Here is a 14,240-nt window from a genome sequence, read left to right on the forward strand (position 1 = left end):
GGAGAAAGCAGGCCTTCTGCAATGGTCAGGAAAAAAAAGATGAGATATTTCAGTTCAAAATCCTGGAGTGTTCAAGGGTGGTTTCTAGAATAAAAGAAGCAGGGACTCATTTATCTGCACTGCAGCTAGATTGCCTCATTTGCACATGAAATGAGGTGGCATTTAATGCATAGACGAGAACTTTGTATTCTGCATTGATAAGTGGATTTTTACTGCAGAACACGGAGCTGGTGCCTGCCTCTCCATTCTTATTAACAGATGGTAAATGTTGAAATTTATTGTGTGGATTTACTAGCATTGTATGGCACATTTTAAAGTTTTTTTATTGTGTTTTCCTATTGTAAAGCCTTCGATGGTAATGTCTGAATTAATTTGAGTGGTACATGAACAATGTTTCTCAGTGTTGCTGTATTAGCCATGGCATTTTGCAGAATGAGTAGTTTGTGTCCTGTTTGAACTTCTTTATATATGGTCTGTGTTGTGTGCTGAACTGTGCTGAACTTGCGTCTCTGTTGATAAGTAAGTGTGAACACGATGTGTTAGTTAATCTAGATCAAGTTCATTGTTGCTAGCAGCTAGCACACTAGTTGAGTTCACATTCACTGTACTCTGTCAACTTACGCTAGCAGTGTGTTACTGTAGGACACTCAGCTTACCAGCCTACCACCCTATTGTTGTGAATTCAGTAACATGACAGCAATGTGTTAACACAGAGACAAGTTAATAATAATATGGATTCCTCGTTATTTCCTTTCAGACCACACACATATACAGCCACACACACTAAACGTATACTGAGCTGCACATCGAAAGTTTAGCAGCTGAGACTACTTGTTTCAATTATTTCCCTGTTAATTTGGAGGTTTTGACCTGGAGCTGAATTCTCCACAGTCTCCTCCTCTCCACAACAAACAGAGCAGCTGATCAGAACCAGTAAAAACACTGACTCAAACTGTTTCACATTTAAAGTCACTGATTGGTCGACGCCCTTCAGTGACAGAGGACGTCTCTAATTGGCTGGAGCTGAGCCGTCTAACATTTCCTCAGCTTGTTTCTCTGATAACTTCAGATCCAGACGTCCGACGACTAAAATCCTTCATCTGGTTCAAACACAGAGCTGAAAAGCACCAAGGTGGAGAAAGAGGATCTGAAACATGAGACTTCAAACTGGATCAAAGTCAGTTTGAGCTTCTGTCAGACAAACACAACACTGACACATGAGCAGAGAGGATATGACATCAATGACAGGTGGCTGGAACCAAGTCTTCCTATGAACCATCACAGAAGAACCAAATAAACTGTGTTTCAATCTTAACCAGTCAGAGTTACAAAAAAAAAAAAAAAACAAGCTGGCAAGTGTCAACAGATTTTAGAGGATTATAGTCCAAGAAGTCTGGAGAAGTCCAGCATTTGTAGTCCAGTACAGCAGAGGGCACAGAGAGACAGCGAGCGCAGCGCAGAGCTGTATATTTAGCCTGCACACCCCTCTGTGTCAGCACTGTGTCATTTCCTCTGTTTATCTAGTTGAGTGTCAGTGCTCCTGCTGCTCTCATGTCCCAGTGTTGAAATGAAGCCCTTCTTCCTCAGCTTCCTCCAGCACAAATTACAAGTCCATTAATTCACTATCTCACTCACTGCACACAGTCTCCGCTGACTTGGTACTCTGCGACCCTGATTGGCAATTAATTTTTATAGGGTGTACAATGCATCCGGAAAGTATTCACAGCGCTTCACTTTTTCCACATTTTCTTATGTTACAGCCTTATTCCAAAATGGATTAAATTCATTTTTTACCTCAAAATTCTACACACAATACCCCATAATGACAAAGTGAAAAAAGTTTGCTTGAAATTTTTGCAAATATATTAAAAATAAATAACAAAAAAGAAAAATCACTTGTACATAAGTATTCACAGCCTTTGCCATGACACTCAAAATTGAGCTCAGGTGCATCCTGTTTCCACTGATCATCCTTCAGATGTTTCTACAACTTGATTGGAGTCCACCGGTGGTAAATTCAGTTGATTGGACCTGATTTGTGAAGGCACACACCTGTCTATATAAGGTCCCATAGTTGACAGTACATGTCAGAGCACAAACCAAGCCATGAAGTCCAAGGAATTGTCTGTAGACCTCCGAGACAGGATTGTATCGAAGCACAGATCTGGGGAAGGGTACAGAAACATTCCTGCAGCATTGCAGGTCCCAATGAGCACAGTGGCCTCCATCATCTGTAAATGGAAGACGTTTGGAACCACCAGGACTCTTCCAGGAGCTGGCTGCCCGGCCAATCTGAGCGATCGGGGCAGAAGGGCCTTAGTCAGGGAGGTGACCAAGAACCAGATGGTCACTCTGACAGTGCTCCAGCATTGCTCTGTGGAGAGAGGAGAACCTTCCAGAAGGACAACCATTTCTGCAGCAATCCACCAATCAGGCCTGTATGGTAGAGTGGCCAGACGGAAGCCACTCCTCAGTAAAAGGCACATGACAGCCCACCTGGAGTTTGCCAAAAGGCACCTGAAGGACTCTCAGACCATGAGAAACAAAATTCTCTGGTCTGGTGAAACAAAGCTTGAACTCTTTGGCCTGAATGCCAAGCGTCATGTCTGGAGGAAACCAGGCACCGCTCATCACCTGGCCAGTACCATCCCTACAGTGAAGCATGGTGGTGGCAGCATCATGCTGTGGGGATGTTTTTCAGCAGCAGGAACTGGGAGACTAGTCAGGGTGGAGGGAAAGATGAATGCAGCAATGTACAGAGACATCCTTGATGATAACCTGCTCCAGAGCGCTCTGGACCTCGGACTGGGGCGAAGGTCCATCTTCCAACAGGACAACGACCCTCAGCACACAGCCAAGATAACAAAGGGGTGGCTTCGGGACAACTGTGTGAATGTCCTTGAGTGGCCCAGCCAGAGCCCAGACTTGAACCCGATTGAACATCTCTGGAGAGATCTGAAAATGGCTGTGCACCGACGCTCCCCATCCAACCTGATGGAGCTCGAGAGGTTCTGCAAAGAAGAATGGGGGAAACTGCCCAAAAATAGGTGTGGCAAGCTTGTAGCACCATACTCAAAAAGACTTGAGGCTGTAATTGCTGCCAGAGGTGCTTCAACAAAGCATTGAGCAAAGGCTGTGAATACTTATGTACATGTTATATTTTAGTTTTTTATTTTTAATAAATTTGCAGAAGTTTCAAGCAAACTTTTTTCACTTTGTCATTATGGGGTTGGGGTTACACACCCTTGTGTGTAGAATTTTGAGGTAAAAAATGAATTTAATCCACTTTGGAATAAGGCTACTTTCCGGATGCACTGTACATGGCTTATGGTGCTTTCCCCTGATTTGAGGTGCCATGTCTGCTCTGTGGTACTTCTATAGGAATTCAAAGAAGATAAATTCTGTGTTCATTTCCCTCTTTTATCTTTCTATCTTTCCAAGCGCCATCTTTCACAGCCAATCTGATGCGGCTTTGTTGCACGGTTCTCGCATGTTAAGCTCCTTTTTCATCCTCTCCTCTATAGGATTTGGGGCAGACTCTTTATTTATCTATTTATCTGTCCTCCTTTTGGAAGATTTTCTTTAAAGCCTCTATCTTAATTTTAGTGGATAATTGAGCAGTTTTGGCCTAATGGTCGTGAGCGATGCCAAGACTTTCTAAGACCATCATTTTGGACTTGGCATGCAGGCTTTCTGAGTTATTTGTTCACAAGCTTTGTTTTGGTCAGTGCAGACTTCTGCTGCAGTGCACTGCATCTTAACAACACCTCATCTCCAGCTGTGCTGTGCATTATATTGATGTGAGAATAACTCTTGAGAGGCCTGCTGTTTTGGAAGAGATGAGATGAGATGAGATGAGATGAGATGAGATGAGATGGTAAAACTCTCCTCAGAATGTACCTCATGTGCCCTGACTCTGTCTCTGAACATACTTCTCATCCTTTTCTTTGAGAGCAACTTCCTCGGTTTTTCTTTTTCTGAATCTCAACAACTTCAGACAACAGAGAAATTTGGCATCAACATTAATGTTCATTGAGGAGGAACTCTCTGTATTTTGAATGTGATATTTCCTTTAGGAAACACATCATGTCACTATTATCTAATGGGCAGATTGGCATAAAATCTCCAGAGGATTTGCTGTGGATGATAATGATGTTGATAACAATGAAATGCAAGAAATAATTAGGATGCAAAGAAGAAGGAAAAGCATAATTTTTCACTCACATCATGAATATTACATAAGTGTATTTACCTCAGAAACCACTCATACTGTGTATGTTAGTTTGACAGGCATTGTAATTTTATTATTTTTCGTTTTGTTTTGTTTTTGTATTAAACATTGTATTTTGACATTTAGTAGGTTTGGGCAATATTTGAAATTTAATATCATGTCGGGCCCAAATATCACTTATATGATCTTTTTTCTTTTTGTGTGTGTTTGGGTGTTGTGATATAATTATATTGTTGTATTTTAATAATACAAAATTATATGAAAAACAATTTCTTTTTTCAAATTTATGAAAAATATGGCATATGGAGGGAAAATTCTTGATATTCAATATTATCAAATATTGGCTCATGGCTATCTTTTAGTTCATAGGACTTGTTGATATAATTAATACAATTATAAATTCTTTAAAGGTCCATATTTTACTCTTTTCCAGTGTTTTATCTGAAGGGGGGGCTTGGGGCGTGGCTCAGGGCGGTGACTGCTTTGTTGTGACATCACAAAGTCCCAGAAGTCCTGACAGCTGGTTTTAAGGCTCAGTGTCTGAATACAGGCTGTGTGCATTTCTCTGTGGACTGAGGCTTTGATACTTTCACAGTATTAATATAGAACCTAGACCTGCTTTATAATCAAAAAACACATGGACATCTACCTTTAGACGGGATAGAGCTTTGATACATTTTGTATGTTATTATCTTTTGCTCATGTTACATTATACTGTATGTTCTTTGGAACATATAATACTTTGGTCTTTGATATTGGGACTTGGCTAAATTGAATACATTATATATTCAGTAATTTCTGTTGACTAGGAATTGGTATCATGTGATGTGTTCCATGTTCTGGTATCTGTAACATCACATCTATGGTGTTAACAAAGAGATATACACCTAGGCAGCAGCATGCAGTGTGATGTGTTTTATCTTCTAACACCTCTGAGTGTTCCAGATGTGTTTGACTCTTTCGCTGTAATGATGATGATCTCTGCAGTAGTGATGATAACATCTCTACATAGAAGCACTACAGGAAACATTCAAATGAAAAGCACAAGAGCATGAGAGAGCTATCACTGAGCTCGTCCTCCTCCTCGCTGCCACCTCTTGTCTTTCACATCATCCCACCACATCATTATCAGTCTTTGCATCTACCTCCAAAGCCCCTGCAAGCTCTGCGTAGACAGTGGCCTCCTCTCTTCACTGCTGAAGCCTTTCATGAGTCTGCTATGTAAATCAGACTCTGCTTTTTTTACCAGGCTGATTTCACAGGGATGGCATGGAGCCACTCGCTGGCTAGCTAGTCAGAGGGCATTTGTTCCAGTGAGATTTCATGTAAAATGCAACAAGGCATGAGGTACAAAGACAGCAGAGTCAGACCTGTGGTGCATGTCCGCCAGACAAGCCCGGCAACAAGAGAGGAGAGTGCTGTGAAAAATTTAACCACCCACTGCTCCATAGAGTAACACTGGTGGAGACAGAGAAAATTAGCCAACCACCTTCCCTGTGGGAGAGACGGGAGCGTGGCCTTGATTGAACTTGAATGGTCTTTGTGTTAGATGAATTATGGAGGCAGAGGAGTTTTTCCAAGACAGCTGAGCAGGAGATAAAGTGCAAGTATCATGCGGTGGGGTTTTATCAAAGTTTTATTTGTGTATGGCGAAGCTCTCAAAATTCACTCTGAAGCTGCTCTGTTGTTGCAAGGCAAGCGGGGCCCATTGCGGGTGGGGGCAGGACAGAACATTGCTTTAGGATAAATGTTTTGATCATGACAGGGATGAACTTCAGGGCTGTGTTCATGAGACAACTGTTTTTGACTGTGGGCATACAGTTCCAACAAAAAACAATGTAAAACCCTCTAATTTGTTATGTGAAGAAAAAACACAAAACCCTGAATCATCCCAGAAGTCCTAATTTATTGTGTGAAAATACTGTGATGTGATACGAGGCACTAAATGATGCAAAAGGATGAGACTTGTTGATGAGGAGTGCAATAAAAGCTGGTGTACCCTACAATTAAAGTTTGGTAAAAATACACATCAGATGATTATCTCACTAAGGTTTTCTTTGAATCTTTTCTCTGTAGTGCAGAGAACAACATCAAATCCATGTTTCAGCCTCAACAGTGACCTTGTTCATTAACATCACACATAGCACTGGCTCCCAGTTGTCCTGCTGCAGTGATGGTCACCAGTCAACATCAGCAGATTGATTTGGTGTGTAAGACCCCTCAGACTTGTCATTTATTCTCTGATGCAGACTATCTGTGTGCAAAGATCATTTTTCTTGTACATTATACTCAAAAAGTCATTTTTAAGAGTTGGGAAGATGGTTGATCTGGCAAGACGACAGGTTATCAGATAAGTTCTGAGCACAACAAGTTTTTCCCAGATTATCTAAACCAGTAGTTCTCAACCCAGGGGTCAAGACGCCCTCGGGGGTTGCAAGATTATTTTTGGGGGTCGTGGGATGTTTTTTTTTTTTTTATTATAAATAAATATGGAAATTCATAAATATTTATCGAGAATGATTTTTCTATTAAATCCCCCATACCAATCTTATAATGTAGTCATTATAAAACAGATTTGAGCGAGAGAGTGAAATGAGTGTGTGTAAATCTGTTTCCACTCTCAAGGTGAGCCACCTTAAAAGCACCACAGCTTGCAGTGAGTGACAGCATTGCAGAAAGCCAATAGACAGACTGTGTGAGTAGTTAGCCATCTAGCTAATGTAGCAGTGTGCAACAGCAGCACGGACACAAAAAAACTACCACTGGAATCTGTAGTTTTACACTGGATTGTGCTGACTGTTTTATTAGTGCATTATTTTCTACATGACATAAAATAAAGGAGTGTTGCTGAATGTTTTACTAACTGTTCCTTACTTTAAAATATGTCAGCTAGTTGGCCACTGTGAGCTAAGTTAGCTAACGTGTGTCTATGACAGCTTCTTTGCGGCACGCTAATAATAGGCCTAAACATCTGGATTTCATTCATATTTACGACACCAACATGCCTGTTTCAGAACAGTAGGGATACATTATTAACTACCTCACTGTAACTGGATGAATAGTCCTGTTTCTATGTCTGTTTGATAGCTATCTATTTTTGTGATCATGTTTTATGATTAGATTCAACATGAGTGAGAGGACGGGAGGAGACATTCAGCACCTCTTTGGTGCTAAAAACAGAGTGAGTGCAAGCTGTGAAAATGAAGTGAGGTGGAGAAATGGTTGTATATATTTGAAAGTGATTTTAATTGTCACGTAGGTATAAGAATGAGCAGACAATTAAAGATGATTGTTGCTGTATTAAGGAAACAGCATTAAGGAATGGATCAGGAGAACAGGAAGACGGAGGAGAGACCAGCAGCAGGTGAGAAAGAAAGGACACAGCACATAAATATATATGCCACCTATCAATGCAAATGGTATTTTTAATAACTGCAATGAATTATGGAGATGAATGAAGTATTAAAGTGCTGGTTGCACATCCACTAGTCTAATTAGTCTGTCAGAGAGAACGGTAGCACTTCTGATGAGATTTCTGTTATTTATTGGAGATTAAATATCCATTCAGAGTGTGACTTGTAAAATTATGTGTGTGTTTGTTTTCTGTACAGGGCAGCATAAAGATAGTTAGTTAAGTGTCTTAATTATAAACAGTAGCCTACTGAGGCCTTTCAGTAGAATAATACTTAGGTAGCAAAATAAATCCATGCTTGTTTATTCCTGGCCCCACATACGCCCAGTTCCGTGGCCCAAATCTGGCCCACATACAGTATGACTGTCACATGCTACTTCCACATCCAATGCACACAGAAAATCTTGCGGCAGGCAGACACTGGAGGATAACAGCTGGGATCTGCCCAGATGTGGAAGTATATGAGCCAGACTTGGACCAAGCACCCAGGCATATTTTGGGCCAGAAGTTTCATTTTGCTCTCTGGGATAGAATGTGAGTAATGCACAACAGGGTTGACTACCAGTCTGAAACATCTTTGGCCATTGCGACAAAATGGCTGTTTCTCTCTGGAGAAAGTTTCTCCAGTTTCTACAGTTGATGAAAGCATGGTCTTTGACCTTGTGTACATGATCATATTCATTTGATGTGATGCTACTGGAGATGGAGATGTAGATAACCTTTGTCTAGATCTGACTGGATCTAAAGAGGGCACTGATGCCAGTGTGATTTCTGCTGCTTCAGTGATGCCTTCCTGTGCAGGAGCCTCATCAGTACTGCAGCTGAAGGAGCTACAGTTTTGACAGGCTACAAAAATGGTGTCACTGCTAAACTTAAATGTGACTTTCCCAAAATCACAAGAGTAGGTCAAAGCCTAGTATGTGTCTGGACCACCTATGGTCAAATCCTGATTTTATAACTGCAGCATTGTCTGACAAAATCACTAAACACATAACATTTACTGTGAAATGATCACTCAGAGAGAAAGTTAGAAGAGACAGAGTATGTTTCTTTTCTATGGTATTTTTTTCAGACTTTTCCCTTTATTACAGTCATAGTGAGGGAGAGATGTGAAATTGGACAGAGAGAGAGAGAGCGAGCGAGAGAGAGAGAGAATGAAACATAGCAAAGTGTCATAGGCCAGACTCGAATCCAGGCCGCCGCAGCAAGGACTAAGCCCAAATCATGCTTTTTCATTTTATTTTCATCTGACAAAAAAACTCTCCGGACTTGATGCAAGAATAGCGCTTGTTGAAGTGCTTCATAAGGAATTTCCAGAAACTATGTGAAAGCTTGGAATTCAACGACAAGGACAGCAAAGAAACCACACTCAATCTACAATCACACAACATTAGAGAGAAAACTTTGTTTTTTCCAGTATCCAACAGTGAACACATGACAACAACTCAGAACAGTTAATACAGGAATTTAAGACAACTCACTTTAAGCTCTCACGAAACAGTGTAAAGGACATTAACCCACAAACACCCATGACCCGTAGTGGCTCAGTTCGAACACTGGTATGTCATGGCAGACGTACAACTGAAAGGCACAAACTATAGACTTAACAGTATTCAACAACATTCCCCTGATAAATGATGGACAGACACAAAACACTACTCCCAATTAGAAAACACAACATGCAAGGAAAAAAAGCAATTATCCCAGCTGATAAGTTGTACATCGATGGCAACCTCTACTATGACAAGAAATAACACCCTGGCTTTCTGATGCCCCACCTCCCCCACCATCATCCCTTTAATTTCTCTGTTTACCCAGCGATGCTTAACACGTACCTTCACCAGGAACCTTTTCACTTGAAGTTTATATTTGTGTATTTTGTTTTTTATTCTACTCCCAGTGTTCTTTCAAACAGCAAACTCCCCCGTCCTGTCACCATGAATTCACTTAAATTTGAAACTTGGAACATCCAGGGATTTTATTCACAAGCAAAAACACTTCAAGTAATCAACCACATAAACAAATTACAAGCAGATATATGCAAATATATAAAATATGATGGACGCTTTCGTTATTATACACAACAAAACAACCCAATCATCCAAATCATGATGACTCATCCTTCTTTCTTACCTTTTTCACCTCTCTCTCAAATCTGTCTGACTCACCAACAACTGCAGGAGGTTTCAATACAGTCATTAGACAGAACTAACAATTCATGCACAAAACCACCAATCAAACAGTTCATGAGTGATCTTGGTGATGGCTGGTGTTTAAAAATACCAGACCCACTAGTTCACAACTCATACCCTCATTAATGTCACCTTAACCGCTAACTGAATTTTTTTCAATATCTCAAACACACTAATGCCCCCATCATGCCTCTGCTTCCCTCACCTGGAATATTAACCATTCTTGCCATTAACCATCCAACCAACAGCGACTGAATACATCCCTGCTCAATAACCATGACTTTGGTAATTATATTAAAAGACAGTGAGTTTCCTTCCAAACACAACACAGCACCATCACTATTTTGGGGATCTGGGAGAGCTGCAATAACAGAAACCAGACCAGGTCTAAACCTAGTATGTGGCTGGACTGCGTATGGTCAATGTGTTAAATTGAGAATGTAGTTGAAAACTGTTGCCCAACTGAAGGAGAGAAGATTTAATTGATTTGTTTTTTGGTCTAGTGTCATCTGGTTTCAATATAGTCTCATCTGGTTTCAGTCTAGTGTCATTTGGTTTCAGTCTAGTGTCAGATGATTTCAGTCAAGTATCAGCAGGTTTCAGTCTAGTCTCAGTCTATTGTCATTTGGTTTCAGCCTAGTGCTAGCTTTTTTCAGTCTAGTGTCATCTGGTTTCAGTCTAGTTTCAGCTGGTTTCATTCTAGTATCAGCAGGTTTCAGTTTAGTATCAGCAGGTTTCAGTATAGGCTCATCTGGTTTCAGTCTAGTCTCAGCTAGTTTCAATCTAGTGTCACCGGGTTTCATCTGGTTTCAATCTAGTATCAGCTGATTTCACTTTTAGTTTCCAGCCAAAAATAAATAAGTAGTAATTCTTGCATGTGAAAAGTTTGGGCAACTTACTACTACAGTACTCCCTTAAAAAACAGATGGCAAACACTTTTTCTAGCTGAGACTCTTTCTGTTCTTGATTAAGGAGCTTTCACCCACTATTCCTTTTCCTTGGGAGCTCTGGGTTGTAGCAGTCAATAAGAAAATTAAAAACTGGACATTATGCCACCATAGCTCACAGTGATAAGGCCTCAGTTAACAGTGCTAATTTACTATGCTAATTCCACCTCCCGAGTACAATGAGGAAATGACCTAAGCAAATTTACAGTTCAGATATTCTGCCTCATCAGTTTCTTGAGATGATCTGGACTTAGATCTGGATTTTTTTTTTATATATCATCGACTGGGGCGGGAATATTGTTCTGCTGTGATAGTTTGCAGATAAATGCAGCAACAAATTGAACTGAATCAGTTAAACTGAATGAATCTGAAGTCCTCACAGTTCTGGAAGCTGGTCGTTAGAGAGCAGTGGTTCCTCAGATGTGCAATGATGTACAATGTAAATGAAGTCAAAGCTTCCTAGATCAACTGCTGCAAAAACTGGCCTTCTGGATGAAACAGTGCATACAGTGAGTTGAATTTTTGTACTGCAGAGGGGACAATCTTCTTTTAACCTCCACATTTGAACACAGAATGTGTATGTATACACAAGCACACACACAGATGGATCGCAAATTAAAGGAAAGAAGTGCCTTAGTAAGGTATATGTATATGTACTGTATATATTTCAGCACTGTTGAAATGTGGACGCAGAAATGAAATAAGCTCCTCATACAGCCCACACATTTATCCTGCAGCATATGTGTGGGCTGGAGAACAAATAACAATGAGCTAAAAGAGGTTAAAACCTTGGATGCTAATGCTTGGTTAATGTATACACATTCACAAAACTCAAGCTCACTGGGACTGCCCCTTACCATGATGCACCACTCCCTTCAGGCCATGGATTATGGGTTCGACAGCAGGATTGTCCTTCCCTCCCACCTGTGGAACACAAAAAGAAAGATCTGCTGTAAGATACAGTGATCGTCACAATAGCATTATTACTCATAGAAAGTAGGATGTAAATTATTTGTATTTATTGGACATCGCAACCATATGACCAACACCAACTGTTCTCTTTTATTCAGTTTTGTTTCTTTCTGTTGAACTACCTGCTGTATTTTGCACCCTCTGCTACTGCAGTGACTCAGTCCCATAATTGTCCACTTATCTAGACTTATATGAACCACACATATAGTTAGAAGCATTAGCATGTGTTTTAATTCATCACAAAAAGATAGAAAAAAAAACATTGAGGTTAAATCAGGGGAAAGAAAAGGGTGATAAAAGTGACAAAGGGGGAGGAAAAAGTCAAAAAACGCAGACGAGGTACTGAGAAAACAAAAGTGCAGCGTAATTAGGAGAAACAAACAGCAGCAATCAACAAGATCTCAAAGGCCCTCTCCATATGAACTCGGAGTGTGTGTGATGTCACAGTAACACATGCATTTTCATTGTCTTCAATTAGAGCATCATTGTTGTCATGGTGGCTGAGAATCAATAAAACCAAGCACAGAGAAACACAAGTCTCTTCCAAAGCACTCAATCTGATCTGCCACCTCTGCGGTGATGTATCTGTTAAAATGCAAAGAAAGGCAACCTGTTCCGTTGCTTCGTGTTATTCTAAACCAAGTCACAGTGACGTGGGTTGTCGAAAACAAATCCATCAGACCACAAAAGGTGGACAAGTTTAATGGACACATGTCTGTTTTCTGTTTATATTCGGATTTGTGTGAGTGTGTCTCCTAGGAAGAAGCGGCTGGATGAGATCCCTTTGAATGACGTGCTGTTAAAATGGCAGAAAATCACTGTTATTAAGAACAATGTGGGGCGACAAGCAAGACGGACAGTTAACAGAGACAGCAGGGCACAGTAATGTTGTCCACTTGCTTTTTACATGTTTAACACTAGCAGGAAAAATAGCGTATAAAGTCAATTTCACTGTTTCCTACAGATGCATCAGTTTTTCAGGTTGTGTTTGGCTTCACTGTCAGTGCTCTGTTGTCAACAGGTTTCACAGAGAACCTTTTTCTAACTGACAGCAGCAAGGTCTGGATTATTTAGAAGAACCCAGAGTTTGTCTCTGCTGTTGAGTTTTTAAAATTTCATTTTTCAGAGCTTGGAGCTTTGAAACAGTTGAAACATTTGAGTTCCCTACCTTGAAACTGCTCATCATGTGCAGCAGAAAATAAACCTTACAAATAATATAATGTAATGAATGTGAATTACTTGTTTTGTTTGTGTATTATTTCACATTATTCCAAACCCAAAGAGCCAACAGCTACAGCTAACCACACACTGTAGTTAATAATTATGATGTTAACATTTTGGGTCATTGAGATACAGTATAATGGTTCATGTGTGACTTTTTCTGTGTACACAGGAACAGCTGTACAAGCCTCCCGCGGAAAGGCTCACATGAGATGTAAGTGTCAATCATAGGATCAACAGATCCTAAAATGGTACTTTAACTGGCATTAACATTACAAATAGGACAGTATGTTCTGTTGCTAAGCAGCATGACCACCCACACTGCATTTGTGTTGACTGAAATAAAATCACACACCCTTTTTTGAATAGTGTCATACACCACTGGTGCACTTCGGACTTTTGACACGTATTAATAGTCAGAGCTACTGCTAATTCTAATGCCAGTAGCTACACCAGCGACAACAACAATTAAAACTAAATAATCTGCATCATTGTCATAATAAACATTATTACAGACACTTTAAATGATAAATATGCAATAATTAATCGAGCTGAAGCATAAATTAAGAAGGTAACCTCTTTAAGATACAATTTAAAGTTAAAATTGTCAGAGCCTTCAGTGTTTTACTTGCAGTCATCAGTGTAGATATGTTTTAGAGAGCAAGCTACAGCTTCATTGTGTATAAGACAAACTTACCCAAACTACCACAAATCCACTGCCAGCATCCATATCCAACAGCTACGAGACTGCCAAGACTGCTGGAATGGCTCCCCTCCCCCCCCCCTCCCCCCACTCTCCACAAATGCGTCTCTCCTGGATTTGGTGACACACACTTAACCTAGGGATTTAACAAACACGCACAATGTCCAGTTGGATTTTGAAAGACACACTTGTGGGCCAGTTGGATTTAATCATCAGGTTTGGTGTGAAGGATTACTGGGATTTGTACTTACACTGCCTGCTTGCTTGGACCACAGCAAAAGCACATAGAACAAAACACAGGCTGTTCAATTTCTGTGCTTTCATTGAGCACATGAACAAATCCTGCTCCAAAGCAGCCCGTTTTTGTGGATGATATGTTGAACAATTTCATATAATTCCCTTAAGCGGGTGGGAAATACAAACATATATTTTTCATTCTGTTTATTCACATGGCTGCAGTGAATGATCATGTGACACACAAATGTTACCATGATGCATGAAGAGCTCATTATGGAGGTGTTGGGGACTGGCTGCTAGATAGAGGCCCCTCTTCCAATACCAA

At 40.4% G+C, this 14,240-nt stretch overlaps 1 protein-coding gene across 4 annotated transcripts in view; it reads right to left on the reverse strand.

The window, feature by feature from the left end:
• Positions 1-14,240, reverse strand: part of LOC139630080 (receptor-type tyrosine-protein phosphatase gamma-like) — a 454,916-nt gene that overhangs the window by 90,351 nt on the left and 350,325 nt on the right. For all 4 annotated transcript variants that reach the window (XM_071493181.1, XM_071493178.1, XM_071493179.1 and 1 more), the window contains one exon: positions 11,640-11,706. In XM_071493181.1, the coding sequence (XP_071349282.1) occupies positions 11,640-11,706 (67 nt within the window). The remainder of the gene's footprint in view (positions 1-11,639; positions 11,707-14,240) is intronic.

This window comes from Trachinotus anak, unplaced genomic scaffold, assembly GCF_046630095.1.
Source record: "Trachinotus anak isolate AG129_WGS33_773 ecotype Australia unplaced genomic scaffold, CSIRO_AGI_Tana_v1 ptg000013l, whole genome shotgun sequence".
In the NCBI taxonomy this organism is placed as follows: Eukaryota; Metazoa; Chordata; class Actinopteri; order Carangiformes; family Carangidae; genus Trachinotus; species Trachinotus anak.